Below are 15,481 nucleotides of genomic sequence, written 5' to 3' on the forward strand. Positions count from 1 at the left end.
CCCTGAGCTAACATCTGTGCCCATCCTGCTCTATTTTATATGTGGAACGCTGCCATAGCATGGCTTGATGAGCAGTGCGTAGGTCTGCACCCGGGATCTGAAGCCCCAAAGCCCGGGCTGCCGATGCGGAACGTGTGAAATTAACCACTACACGACCAGGCTGGCCCCAAAGCTTCTCTTTTTTAAGTTTGAGATTCTCAAAAGTTTCATAAAGTCTATCTTTCTTTCTGTGAACAAGTTTTACTATTTTCCAACTTCCACAGCCTGACTTCCCTCTAAGGCAGGTTCTCTCCACCTTAGGAACACAGATATTTTGGATCTGATGTTTCTTTGGTGTGGAGGGCTGTCATGTGCACTATAGGATGCTGAGCAGCAAACTTGGCCTCTCCCCACCAGATGCCAGTAGCAGCCCCAATCTCTATTGTGACATCCAGAAATGTCTCTAGATCTTGCTAAATTTCCCCCAGGGGCACAATCACACTTGGTTATTCTAGGGATCTTCTGTGTCTGACCTTAGCTATTCTTTCCCAGAGATGTCTGTGTTCTCAGCACAAACTACCGCATTACCTATCCAGTCCCTACACCTGCAGAAAGTGTCTGAGGACTGACAAAGAATGAAAATAGTGGTGTGTTTATCTGATTGGGGCATAGTCAGAAGGTCTCTTTGGCATCTTAGAATCTAGTTCTTGGGCTAATAGAAAATGCTTTCTGTTCAGTTTAGGCTTCAGCAGCAGATCATAGTGTGAATTTTGTGTTTTCATTTTGTGTATTGTGTAAATTAATATTTTGAGCATTTATAATATACTTAGTTTATCCCATGCCCCTTTCTTTGATTTGTTGACGTTTACAATTTTTTTACATAAAAAAGCATTATTGAGGGGCATTTTGTACATCACATAATTCTTTCCACCTTTCAACAAATGCACCTATCCCTAAATTCCAAGCTAGCTTTGACTACCCCATTACTAAGAAAGAGGTCTGTTTTTGGTCAGTTTATGGAATCCATGCTCTTCCTACATAAAAGTCCATGCTCTTCATACAAAAAAAAAAGTCCATGCTCTTCCTACATATACAAATAGGTTCCCATCCACTACACTTGGCATAACTTGCCTTTGCTAGAATTTTGCTGCCTTCTCTGGAAGAAGGTTAGTTCTGTATCAAGAAATAAAGATATCTTAAATAGAGCTTAAATTTTGGCCTAATACAGTCTCATAGACCATGGAAAAGCTACACGAAGAACTATACTGTTATCTGGAAAGCTGGATGGCAATAGTTAATAAAAAACAGAAAAGGAGATGACATGTATGGGCTGGAAGGGAGTATTCAACATTTTAGATTGAGTGTCTAGGGAAAGGACTCGCCAAGGAGACAAACACTTGAGAAGCTACTGAAACAGAATAAAGAACCCCACAAATTAGAAATTTGGGTCAAAATATTCAAGACAAAGGACCTGAGACAGGAGCATGCCTGGGTTCTTTTAGGAACTTCAAAGACGCCACTGTTGCTATTTTAGAGTGAGCTAGAAGACACATGATCATATTGAGCCTCTGGTTAAATGCTTATTTGGTCTAACCCCTGGAAAGTCTAATTATGTGAGCCTTCAAATTCTTGCGTGTGTGTGTGTGTGTGTGTACGTGTGTGCATGCATGTGACAGAGAGAGAGGGGAGAGAGATAGAGAGAAATATTCTGCTTAGATTTTCTGTTGTTGCAACTAAAATTTTAAAACTCTAAATCCTACCCCAAACGCTAATTGTACTCATATGGATTCTAATTTGAGCTTTACTTCTTTCAGCGTGAGTTTGCATAAGTCATGCTTGTTGAAAATAATTGTAAAAAAAAAAAATGATTTAACTAGAGGATGGAAATAGAAGAGAGAAATAAAACAGATGGTAAAGTTAAACTAGATGAGTTTTAAATTTTGTTTTTTTGTTGGTTCCCCAATGAATCTTCATAGGAGACTTAAAAAGATGAGATAAAACATAAACTGCATCCTTATATCTGCATCCCTGAACCAGTTGTAAAAGAATAGAATTAAAGGGGTTGTGTAGAAAGCTCTCATGGCATTTTCTTTGATGGTAGAAAACGCAGCAGTTAACAATTCTAAGTCATAACATCAAGAAGTTATAAAATATTTGAATAGACACAAACCAGAAATTGTGGCTCTAACTATGTTTATTATCTATTAAAAATGAAATTAAACTCATTAGTAATCATTGAAACGCTAAGGAAAAGAAATTCTGAATCATTGCTTTGAGGCAATGTAAATAGTTCTTAATTGCATAGTGCCTGTATTTTTACTTTATAATGTGCAAAGCATAAATCATATTTTTTAATTTAGAGGCTGTCATTTATTCATTTTTATAAACATAAAAACGACAATAGAATCTTTTTTTCTTTTTTTTATTTTGTGCCGTGAGCTCTCAATTTCTTCAATGATTTATTCTTATGTGGTGGTTATTAGAAACCTGACTGATTTGGGAAGTAACAATTGTTTTTCATGGGGACCATTTATGTTATTATTACTGAGAAGGCAATTGACATTGTGAAAGTGCTTGATTAGAAATTCTTCATCACAATTTCAATTAGAAAGTTCAGCATCCTTATGCCACTTTAATTATAAAGAAAATGAATTGAAAGTAGACAAATTTAACTCATGATGAAGTGCATGGCTTAGAATTAATAAGGTTCTGACCTTCAGGGTTTTTAACCCCTAATATTGTTCAGCCTGTTGCATTTAATATAAACTTCCCAATCTTAAAGTCATTATGGGAGATGCTTTATTCTTCATATTACTTCATTTAAATGTATATTCAAAAGAAATAAATTATTTTTTCTGATTGTAATTTTAGTCTAATACCATTAACAAGAGTAAACCACTGTCAAATTGTGGGTTTATTTCCTTTTAGCCTATACTATACACATCTGTGTAATACAAATATCCTCCAGACCTCACTGGCCATCAGAACTCTGATTAACCTTGGTCTTTCCTTGGATCAGGGTTTTAAGTCAGAATCTACCTGTGATTCCCAAAGCCGTTCTTCTCCATGTTTCTCTCTGGCTTCCTGCTTCTCTGACTCATATGTATTAATTTGTTCTGGATCACATAGTCACAGACCTCAGATACCTCACTGTTTCCATAAAATCAAGTCAGATATACTAGGAAAATTTTATGTTTATTAAAACATTATAAAATCCTGAATGATTATGGGGACGGATGACATTAGAAGCTACATCACCTCGTGCCATCTAACTAGCTCCCTCCCCTGTAGTTCTTGCTGCCTAGGAAAGCCTAGGCTTCTGATACATAATTTTTTCCAATGTCTGAAGACTCTGAGACATGAAACCAAATGGACGGTTTCCTTGGGAACAGTGCTGCCATGCCTATTGACCTTTCCCACAACCCAGAAAGTACATAAACAGTATCTTATTTTGTTACAAGTGGATAATTATCATATATATATGTATATAGATATATATACACACACACACATACACACATCTAAAACCAAATTGTAGTTGGAGTGATATAGCCATTTTTCACTGAACATTTTGATTTGAGTATTTTCCAAAAATCATAATACACTTCAAAAGCATAGTCTAAATTGCATGCACATTCTATTACATGGATACATTATAATTTTTTTTGCTATTCTTGCGGCTTAATTTGATTAATTTTATTCTAAAATAAGTAATAATAAGTGCATCAGCCAAGGCCCCCTCCATATGGAGGTTCCCTCCCGGAGGCTCCTGGGAAGAGCCCCAGTTGAGACTCCTCTGTCCTCCCCTCCCGCCGCCTCATAATGATAGAGGCCTCTGATTAAGGTGCTCGGACTAGAAATGAAATGCCTATGAGCATGGCTGAGAGGAGGGCTGGGGGAATTGCCTGAGTCCTTGACTGCAACCCTTTCCAGAAAACTGCAATGCAGATGCTGAGCACCAAGTCTGGTGTGGGCAGATCCCTCCATGAGGCCTGCCAGGCAAAGCCCTATAATTCTCTAAGGTTGGGCTAGAAAGGTCACACATAGGATTTTGGCCTGGAGTCAGACTCCTCATTTCTCTTTATGGTTCTGTCAATATTTCCCTATATATTTCTCATACATATATTAATACACTTATATGTATATATATTTTAGTAGGTACATACAAGATTATAATTGTTGTATCTTCCTCATGAATTGAAACTTATGTCATTAAAAAGTCATAAATTTCTTATTTTATGCCTTAAAGTCTATTTTACATTAGATTAATATAAGCACCAACAATTTTTTGGATTGGTATTTCACTGGTATATCTTTTTCCATCATTTTATTTCAATAAAGGCATTGTATCTCAGATAGTCTCATGTAAACAAACTACACCGGGATTGTGTTTACTTTTAATGTAAATTCAGTTTGATAATTATTACTTATAGTTGTTGTTTTTCTACGTTCTGATGAGCAGAAATTTTAAACTGATGACGTCCAGTCCATTGGTTTTGTATCCTACCTAAGAAAGCTTTGTTTCATGCAAGGCTTTGAAGAGGACTCTTCGTTTTTCTGCTTGTTTTTCTTCCCTAGGAGCTTCAGAATTTTAGCTTTTACTCGTAGGTCTGTGCTTCATTTCAAAGTAATTTTTGTATGGTTCAAGAAAGCAGTATTCATTTTTTCCCCAATGCCATTTGATGAGAAAACTTTCCTTTCTCCATTAAATTATCTTGGTGTCTTTGTTGGAAATCAAGAGACCATGTCCCTGTGGATCTATTTCTGAACTATCCATTTTATTCCTCTGATCTTTTTGTCTATCCTTATGGCAATACTACACTGTCTTGATATTCTAGCTTTACAGTAACTCTTGAAACCAGGTAGGGAAAATCCTCCAGATTTGTTTTCATTAATGCTTCCTTTGGCTACTTGAGGTCCTTGAAGTTCCATATAAATTTTATAATCAACTTGTCAATTTCTATAAAATGCCTGAGATTATAAGGAAGAAGAGAGGACATCATAAAAATATTAACTCTTCCAATCCGTGAGCGTGTTATAACTATTTACATAGGACTTCTTTAATTTCTCTCTGCAAAGGTGTATAGTTTTCAGTATAGATACTTTGCCCGTATTTTGTTACATTTATTCTGAAGTGTTTGTGATGATATTATAATCATGCTTAATTTAATTTCCCAATTACTTGTTGCTGTATTATAGAAATATTATTGGTATCTGTATAGTTATCTTGTATCTTGAGATTTTGCTAAATTCACTTAGTTCTACTGTTTTGTTTTGGGAATTTTTTGTAGATTTCTAATGGAAGGTCATGAGATATATACATCAAACTCCCTTTACTGCTATTTTTCCTATCTTTATATTTTATTTCTTTTTCTTCTTATTGGACTGGTAAAAATTTCTAGTAAAATGTTGAAGAGAACCAGTGAATGTGAACACCTTTGCCAACTTTAGCAATCAGACTTTCACCCATAAGTATGATGTTACTTTTAGATTTTTGGAGATATCATGTATCAGAGTGAAGAAGTTCCCTTTGATTCCTAGTTTGCTGAGTTTGTATCATGAATGGTTGGTGAGTCTTCTCAATTGCTTATTCTGAATCTAGTTAGAAGATCGTATGATTTTTCCTTTATATTCTGTTAATATGGTGAAATATAGTAACTGATTTAGATTTCTGAATAAGTATTGTGACCTTGAGAAAAATTTTTCCTGGGCTTGAGATAATATTTTTATACTGTTATGTATTCAACTTATTATATTATTAAAGACTTTTATTCATCTACTAATAAAGGATATTTAATATTTAAATAAAAATATTAATCATAAATGAATAAATATTTAAATAATAAAACTGTAATTTTGTTTTCTTGTAAAGTCTTGATCAGACTTTAGCATCAGGGTTAATGTAGCCTCATAAAAATGAGTTGAGATTTGTTCCCCCCTCCTCTATTCCCCGTAATAGTTCGTGTGTGATTGATATTATTTCTTCCTCAAACATTGGATGGATTTCACCAGTGAAGCATCTGGTCTGGGAGTTTTATAGGGGGAAAGTTTGTAATTATAAGTTTAATTAATTTGATACAGGACTAAACTATTCAGATATTAGAATATGATTAAAAATCTTTCTTCTTTTCTAATACTAACATTAAAGATATTTTTTAAATATCCATCTAAGTACAGATTTAGCAGCATCACACACATTTTTATATGCTATGTTTTTATTATCATTTATTTGAAATATTTTATAATTTCTCTTGTGATTTCTTACTGTTCCATGTGACGTTTAGAAGTAGATTTTCTAACTTCCAAATATTTGCTGATTTCTTCAATATTTTTTCTATAATTTTATTGTGGTCAGAGAATATACTTCTTATAATTTCAAACCTTTAAAATTTATTGAGACTCATTTTACAGCTGAGGACTGAGATCTGGGTTGACATCTCCTGTGTTGTTGAGAAGAATAAATAATCTGTAGCTATTGGATGTGATGTTCTGTAATGTCATTTAAGTAAGTGGATTAATAAAATCATTCAAATTGTCTGTATTCTTACTGATTGTCTGTCTACTCGTTCTACCAAGTATTGAAAGAGAAGTTTTCAAATCTCAATTACAATTGTAGTTTTATTTACTTCTCCTTTGGGTTCTGTCAGTTTCTGCTACATATATTTTGAAGCTCTGTTATTAAATGTGTACTTTAACTTGATTAGTTGACCCATTTATGTTGAAATTACATCTTTTTTCTTTGATATTTCCTTATATTAGAATTTACCTTATTAATAAAGCTACTCCAAAAAATATTTTGCTTAATTTTTATATGATCTATCTTTTCTATTATTTTATTTTCAATATGTCTGTCTTTTCATATAAAGTGAATCTCTTTTAAATAACATTTGATTGAGTCTTGCTTTATATACCATTAACAATCTCTGCCTATTAACTGGAGTGTATAGTCAGCTTATATTTAGTGTGATCCTGAATTTAGTGGGATTTAAGTGTACCATATTACTCTTTGCTTGTTTTATTCCCTCTCTATTCTCTTTCCCACTGAAAGTGAAATATATTTGTTTTCTCTAACTAGAAGGAGGAATAGTTTATATCTCTTGCTAAATTATTATAGCTCATGAAACAGTCTCTTCGAAATTAGTTGACATTTTCAAAAGTTAATAAGGAAAATATCAAAGTAGAAAAACAAATGTCAGTTATAGAATTCCAAAAATATTACAACCTAAAAAAATGCTTTTTATATTTGCATACTAAAAAGAGTTTGAATATAATGTATGGAATTTTATTTTCTGTAATATATTACATTGAACTTAAATGTCATGGGAGCTTTTTAAAATATCATGAAGAATAATGGTAATTCCCACCATTCAAACCATTATCTAATCTGAACAATACATTTGTAAATATGTTAAATTTCAAATTAAATTAATTGAAATATAAAGTGAAACTGTATTGAGATCTGTATTTCAGATCTCAATACAGCCAGAACTAGGATTACTAATCAATAGGGAAAGTATATATTTGAAAAATTATTATAAAGTTAAAAGCATTTAGTAATGTACATTATCTTCATCACCTAAATTTTAACCCAATGAGAATGCTAATAGCATTCCCTTCTTGCTAATATTTTATCTAATAAAAGTCATTATACTTAAAGTAGAATTGCAAAAAAAGCAGATTCTGCAAGGTGATGAAAAGCCCAGTCAATTTCCTTGAAAAAGCAATTCAAACTGGATTTAGAGTCAATAACATATAAATAATTGTTAAGGCACTAGAATAGGGGAGTTCTCCCAGGGAAAAGTGGTGGTGGAGGAAGAGAATTTAAAAATAAGTCAGAGATAACTACTCAGAGACTATCCTGAGACAATATAGGACCCCAAAAGTGAAACACAAACAGTATAATATAAAAGAAAATGAAACCAAAGTAAGAGAGACATTTCAATTAGACAATTTCCTATTAAGGAAAGGGTAAATAAATTTTAAAGGAAAAAGAAATGGTAGTATATTCTTTGTATTGAAAATAGATATGTATAGTACTTGAAAGTATGAGTTCTAGAGTCATACAGAGTAGGTTTAAATCTAGCTCCATCCATCCCTATCGATATGTGTGAACTTGGGAAAATATTCAAAAGCTTAGTAGACATTTTATTTTTCTATAAAATGGAGTGGTATTTATGTGAGGATCAAATGAGGTAATGATCGTAAATGATATTCTATAATGCCTTATGTGTTATAGCTGCTAAATAACCATAATATTCTTATCTTATATATTCTTAATTTTTTCTATTCTTTTTTTAGTCACTATTTCATTTATTTCTGCTCTGATTTTTATTATTTCTCTTCTTCTACTGATTTGGGGCTTTGTTTGTTCTTCTTTTTCCAGTTCCTTTAGGTGAATTGTTAGATTGTTTATTTTAGATTTTCCCTGTTGGTTGAGATAGGACTGTATTGCTATAAACTTCCCTCTTAGAACCGCTTTTACTGTATCCCATAAATTCTGGCATGCCATATTTTCATTTTCATTTGTCTCCAGGTATTTTTTTATTTCTCCTTTGATTTCTTTGTTGACCAGATAGCTGTTCAGTAGCATTTTGTTTAATCTCCGCATATTTGTGGTTTTTCTGATTTTCTTCCTATAGTTGATTTCTAGTTTCATACCGTTGTGGTCAGAAAAGGTGCTTGGTATTATTTCAATCTTCTTAAATTTATGGAGACTTGTTTTGTGGCCTAATATGTGATCAATTCTGGAGAATGTTCCATGTGCATTTGAAAAGAACGTGTATCCTTCAGAGTATTGAAAAGAATGCTCTGTATATATCTACTAGGTCCATCTGTTCTAGTGTGTCATTTAAGGCCAATGTTTCCTTATTGATCTTCTGTTTGGATGATCTATCCATTGGTGTAAGTGGAGTGTTAAAGTCCCATACTATTATTGTGTTACTGTCTATTTCTCTTTTTATGTCTGTTAATAATTGCTTTATATAGTTAGGTGCTCCTACATTGGGTGTGTAGATATTTACAAGTGTTATATCCTCTTGTTGGATTGTTCCCTTGATCATTGTGTAATGTCCTTCTTTGTCTCTTTTTACAGTTTTTATTTTAAAGTCTGTTTTGTCTGATATGAGTGTTGCTACCCCAGCTTTCCTTTCATTGTCGTTTGCATGGAGTATCTTTTTCCATCCATTCACTTTCAGTTTGTGAGTGTCTTTAGGTCTGAAGTGTGTCTCTTGTATGCAGCATATATATGGGTCTTGTTGTTTTATCCAATCAGCCACCCTATGCCTTTTAATTGGAGCATTTAGTCCATTGACATTTGAAGTAGCTATTGATAAGTATGTACTTACTGCCATTTTTTAACTTTTTTTCGTAGTGTTTTAGTAGTTCTTCCCTGTTCTTTTCTCCTTCTATACTGAATTGATGGTCTCTTTAGTTTGACCTCTGTCTGAAAGCTCTACTCTTTAACTCCCCTCCTCCCTCATTTTGTTTTTGATGTCATATCTAACCTCTTTTTTGTGCATTTGTATCCATTACCCTATTATCATGGAACTAGATAATTTTTCCTATTTGTGGTCTTCTCTTTTTCCCTTAAATCAATCCCTTTAACATTTCTTGTAGCACTGGTTTCTTGGTGACAAACTCCTTTACTTTTTGCTTGTCTGGGAAATTTTTGATTTCTCCTTCCATTCTGAATAATAACATTGCTGGGTAGAGTATTCTTGGCTGGAAGTTTTTTCCTTTTAGCACTTTAAATATATCGTGCCACTCTCTTCTAGCCTGTAAGATTTCTGCTGAGAAGTCAGCTGATAGCCTTATGGGGTTTCTTTTGTATGTAACTTGTTTTTCTCTTGCAGCTTTTAGGATTCTCTCTTTATCTTTAATTCAGGACATTTTGATTATGATGTGTCTTGGTGTGGGCCTCTTTGGGTTTATCTTGTTTGGGGCTCTCTGTGCTTCCTGTACCTGGATATCTGTTTCCTTCCTTAGGTTAGGGAAGTTTTCATCTATTATTTCTTGAAATAGATTCTCTGTCCCTTTGTCTCACTCTTCTCCTTCCGGGACACCTATAACACAGATGTTAGTGCACTTGATGTTGTCCCAGAGGTCCCTTAGACTGTCCTCACTCTTTTTAATTCTTTTTTCTTTTATCTGTTCAGCTTGGGTAATTTCTTCTAGTCTTTCGTCCAGCTCGCAGATCCTTTCTTCTGTATCCTCTACTCTGCTTTTGAGTCCCTCTAGCGAATTTTTCATTTCCAGTATTGTATTCTTCATTTCTGATTGGTTCTTTTTTATATCTTCCATTTCTTTGTGGACATTCTCACTGAGTTCATCTATTCTTCTCCCCAGATCAGTGAGCATCCTTAATACTCTTTGTTTGAACTCTCTGTAGGGTAGGTGGCTCATTTCTGTTTCACTTAGTTCCTTTTCTGGAGTTTTGTCCTATTCCCTTACTTGGAATTTATTCCTTTGCCTCCTCATTTTGCCTCTTTCTTTGTGCTTGTGTCTACGTATTAGGTAGGTCAGCTACATCTCCTTCTTTTGGATAGGTGATCTTATATAAGTGATGCCTTAGGAGGCCTACAGTGTGCTTCCCTCAGTTCTCAATGTTCCAGGGGTGACCCCTATGTGGGCTATGTGTGTCCTTCTGTTGTGGCCTGTTTGCTCTCCCTGTAGGCACCCAGGGAGGCTGAGTTATGTTCCTGGCCAGCAGTTGTAATGCTCAGCTGCTTGTAGTTGTTGTGGGCCCTTCGGTCTCTTTATGAGGTGTGGGGAGCCCCAGCACAGTTGGCTGCAAGTTCCAATACCACATTTGTGTTTCAGTATTTCTTTTAAGTGAGTAGGCCCCCAACATGGTAAGTTGTTAGGCTCAGGGGCTTACAAACTCTATAAGCCTCCAGCCTTTAGGTCTCTTGTCAGCTCTCTGAGTATTGCAGCTGGGTGGGGCTTGCCTCAGGCATGGGAGCACCCAATTGTTTCAGGCTTTGGAAGGTGGCGCAACCCTCTATGTGGGTCTTTGAGAAGCATAAGTCTTCTGCACCTGACAAGCCCTGCCTCCCACAGGTCCACACACACAGTCAACACAGTCCTGCCCTTTGTGCACGCCCTGGCCTCCTGAAGTGGCCCCAGTCTCTCCACGGTGGGAGCCCCACACGCTCCACCACTGCCCCACACTCTCCACCCACTCCTTGTGCACGCCCTGCCCCAGTGAAGTGGGCTCAATTGCCAAGCTGCAGAGTATCCAGTCACCAATCTATTGAGGCCCACAAGTTGTCAGAGGACTTGTTGTTGGGTGGGGCCAGTCTCTAGGGTGGGCTGCCTGCCCTGGTTGAGCTGGATTAAATCGGTGCTCTAGCGGGTGGGGCAGACCTGGGCTAGCAGGCCCCAGGGAGAACTCCAATGGCTTCTGTGTCAGCACACCCACACCAGGCCACAACAGTGGCCGCCGGCAGCAATGTCTCAGTCCCTGGAAAGGTCTCACCTCTCACTGCAATGCACTCAGAGCCTATGAGGTGAGTCTCTTTTCACCAAAGCACTGTGCACCTTTCTTTCCAGTGATTTTAGGTTGCTTTCTGAAATGGGTGAGTTTGCACATGGGCCCTTTAAGAGCCGGTTTTAATTTCTCTGTGAACCAGCTTTTCTGGGGGTACTCCCCAATGTTTTAGTAGCAGGTAAAGTCAGATATTATGCCACTCATCTCGATTGTGCTGGGTCCACAAAATGCCTACAGCAGGGGCACTCCCAGCTCAGGGCCCCACTCCTCCAGGGAGGCTGCTGACCTTTGGGCTGCTCCTGGGTGGCCGTGAGGTGCTGCGGCTTGTGAAGGCAGCGTTTTTCCTCTCCAGAAGGGAGTTTCTGCCTCTTCCACCTCAATTAGGATTGTCCTTTGTTACAGGAATTCCTCTTACCCAGTTTTCAGTTCTGTCTCAGGGGTAATTTACCACGAGTAGTTGTAAATTGGCTGTGTCCGTGGGAGGAAGTGAGTTCAGAGTCTGCTTATGCCGCTGTCTTGACTTCTCTCCCCTATATATTCTTGTATAGTAACATTATTTTATTTTAGAATATGTTTCAAAAAACACACATGTAAATTTGTCCATAGTCCATTCTATAAGTTGACTTTTCATTATTTTAAAAATATTTTATACTACAGAAAAGTAGAGAAAACTATAAAATGAACACCAAAATCTTATTATCATTATTTTCCCAAAATATATTTTTAAGAAATAAAGCATTACAGATACATTGGAAGTCCTCTCTGAACTCTCCCTGATTTCCTTTCCCACCTATCTCCCCATCGGCACCACTTCTAGTAAAGCCAGTGTGTATATTTCTCACATATGTGTTTCCACTTTTGGTATATATTTATGTAATCATAGAAAATACGTATTTTTTGGTGTTTTAAAAATTTACCTAATCATTATCAGACTATATATATATCATTCTTCAATAAGATTTTAAAATTCAATGTATGTTTTGATATCTATAGGTATTAATACATGTAGCTATTGCTCACGTATTTTAACCACTCTCTATAATTCCATGTTATGACTACATCATTGTTAATTTATCCATTCTCCTATCCACAGGCTTTAGTTTGTTTCAGATTTGAAGTGAAAATTCTTGTATGTATGTCTTTCAGTACTTACCTGATAATTTCTCCAATAGGTAATCTTGAAAGTAGAAATGCTGAGTTGTAGAATATGCCTTACCATGTGTAGTACACACACTCTGTATTTGCTAAGTCATTTCAAAAACTATCCTCCAAAACAAAAGAATATTTTTATGCCGTGACTAACAACTACCAGACTAATTTTACTCTCTATCCAGTTTAAGAACTTAGGGCATGAGTAACTATGGTTTTATATATACAGAGATATATAGCCAGGATTCAATTAACTATATACTTATCTTATAATAAAAACACTGCCTAGAACACTTATTAATGCCCTCCCAACATAATTCTTATAAGTTGAAAACCTCTATTAGTAAACTTTATGTAACTCACATTTGAATATACATATAAGGATATATGTCTCCGGCTTAGATTAATAAAAGCATTTGAAATACAGGCTGCCTGAAGCTGTTGTATTTTGAAGTGCTAAATTACTTTGTAGTGTATTAAATTACTTACTCTGAATCTCCCAATTATATTGAAACACGATCCTTCATTCAGACAGTTGATGCTGAGCAGTCTACAGTGGTCAATTACTTTCTCACAGTTTTTCCCAGTAAATCCTGGCATACAACTGTAAATACATCAATGTAAACAAGAAAATTTGCAGTTTAAATATTTTCACAAAAGTCTCTTAACAGTCTGCCAAAAATAATAACGCTTTGTTTAAATTACATACAAAATATATTATTACATGATATTTTCAATCATTAATTTTGTCCGTGCATACTTGCGTTCTTTTTTTTTTTTTATGGTTTATTTATTTATTTTTAATTTTTTGTTTAATGAAGTAACATTGGTTTAGCGTTCTTAGTAAAGGAGAAAAGATTGATTTGTTTAAAGGGAATTAGAGTAAACTACATTTTCATTTAATGGTCTTAATATTACCTTTTGAGAATTTAAAAGTAAAATCAACTTTGGCATAAATGGACATTTAACAATAAAATATAGGTTTTATAAAACCATTAGAATAAATGAGATCATTATTGAAATGTGAAAAAAAAAGATGACAAACGAGATTTTTAATGCTTAGTAGAGACAGTACATACTGATGATGTGCTAGCAGGAGTTAATGATGACACACAAGATTTTGAGGCATAATGTGAAGAATTGCATGGACAATAGTGGTATGGTTGTAGTTGGGCTCATTATCGGGTTTTATTTGTTTGTTGTCATTTTTACATTTTTTGATAAAGCAGTCATCTAGTGCAAGTGCCTGACAATAAGCATTTTTGACTGTAATCTAAGTGCCCGACATTAAGCTTTGGACTACTGAGGCATCCATTTCAAAGACATCCATCTCAAGTAAACATATTGCCAGCTGTATGACAGCTACTAGCTACACAACTAGATAAGGAAGGCTTCCCTCACCCATGAAGTCCCCCTTTTAGAAAGCCCTGGGCAATGTAAACAACTCACCACTTGGGCGACCCTGCTTTTCCTGCTCCCTAATTCCCGCTCTTATGTTCTAAATTCACCAATAAAGAGCGAAACTGTGAAACCTTAGGCACCCCACCCTTGACCCCGATAAAGGCAGAACCCAGGTCCTCTCTCTTTCCCCGAGCAACTTGGCTGTGTGGACCTCAGTGTACCTACCCTGTACCCTCCAGGACTTGTGAGTTATAAACCTTATTTCCTCAAAGTTCCTCATGGTTGTTGCCAAGGCGTGTCTTACAATTGTAATAAGAAACACAGGGCTGGTCCAGCCACACATTGGCTCCCTGGGGGAAATGTCTGTGGAGGCGCCCACAAGCAGTAGGGCCCTGAGTGAGTGCCCCAGCCATTCCTAGACCGTAGCGTCACTATCCAAGACAAGAAACAACTCTGGATTCCAGTGTCCTGCAGTTCATTAGCTGCAGTCAATAAGGGGCTAAGAACACATACTGGTGTCCTGGCTTCCTTTGCCCTCACTCAGTAATTTGTGAGAAATATTCCTACACTTTATATCACATTTAGTAAACTTTCTACTGTAAAGTGAACCGGGCACCAAATTAAATCACAGTGGTGTCTCTCTCAAGTAAACATTAGAGATTTTAAGAACAAAAATAATACTACTCAAGACTAAGTTGTTACAAGCTGATTTAATAATGAAGTGAATTGTACCATATATTCGTTATTTCAAATTTCTTATAAGAACACAAGATAATTTCATAAAAGAAGGACTCAAAGGTCATGTTGACACAGTTTAACTGAAACAATATCAGCAAAACCCTTGAGTAATTTCCCTGTTCTGCTGTTTCAGGCACAGCTTTGATCTTCCACCTTGTTGAATTAAATCATTCCTTCATTTATATCAGGAATAACCATCCATATTTTTCGCCACCTACTATAGGCCAGCCACTAGGCTAATTACTTTCACACTATTTTCTCATGCAATCCTTACAAACCCTGTGTGATATATATAATTACCACTATGTTATAAATGAAGAGACCTACACACCGACGTTAGTAAGTTGCTTTGGTCATATCACTAGTTGTAGAGCTATTATTAAAATTAAGCATGGTCTAACTCTAAATGTATTGTACTCTGCTACTCCATTGATAAAACCTGCTACGACAGGTTTTAACCTTACTTCTCTCATTCTGAGAACCTACCTAGAGATCCAGAAATCACTGCAAATATCACTTTGTTGTAAAAGGTATCATTCCCACTTTTCCTACTGGGGGAAGGGGAAAGAAGTGAACACTAGAATATCCTAAAATGTTAGTGAGTTGTGGTTATCATGGCTCAATTTTCCTTTTGAGTGGGAATAAATTAAATTGTCCAAGACTAGCTAAGGATGCCTGTGGTACCTGGACTTATATTATTCTAGAATGTGGTTTCCAAAGAGGAGG

At 35.7% G+C, this 15,481-nt stretch overlaps 1 protein-coding gene across 1 annotated transcript in view; it reads right to left on the bottom strand.

Annotated features, from left to right (window-relative positions):
* The window catches only part of LOC147915741 (protein eyes shut homolog), a 150,850-nt gene that overhangs the window by 26,870 nt on the left and 108,499 nt on the right, over nt 1-15,481 (bottom strand). The window contains exon 5 of the mRNA XM_087438773.1: nt 13,106-13,220. Within this exon, the coding sequence (XP_087294899.1) occupies nt 13,106-13,220 (115 nt within the window). The remainder of the gene's footprint in view (nt 1-13,105; nt 13,221-15,481) is intronic.

This window comes from Ceratotherium simum, chromosome 13 (assembly GCF_057802395.1).
Source record: "Ceratotherium simum simum isolate JZ-2026a chromosome 13, ASM5780239v1, whole genome shotgun sequence".
Taxonomy (NCBI): Eukaryota; Metazoa; Chordata; class Mammalia; order Perissodactyla; family Rhinocerotidae; genus Ceratotherium; species Ceratotherium simum.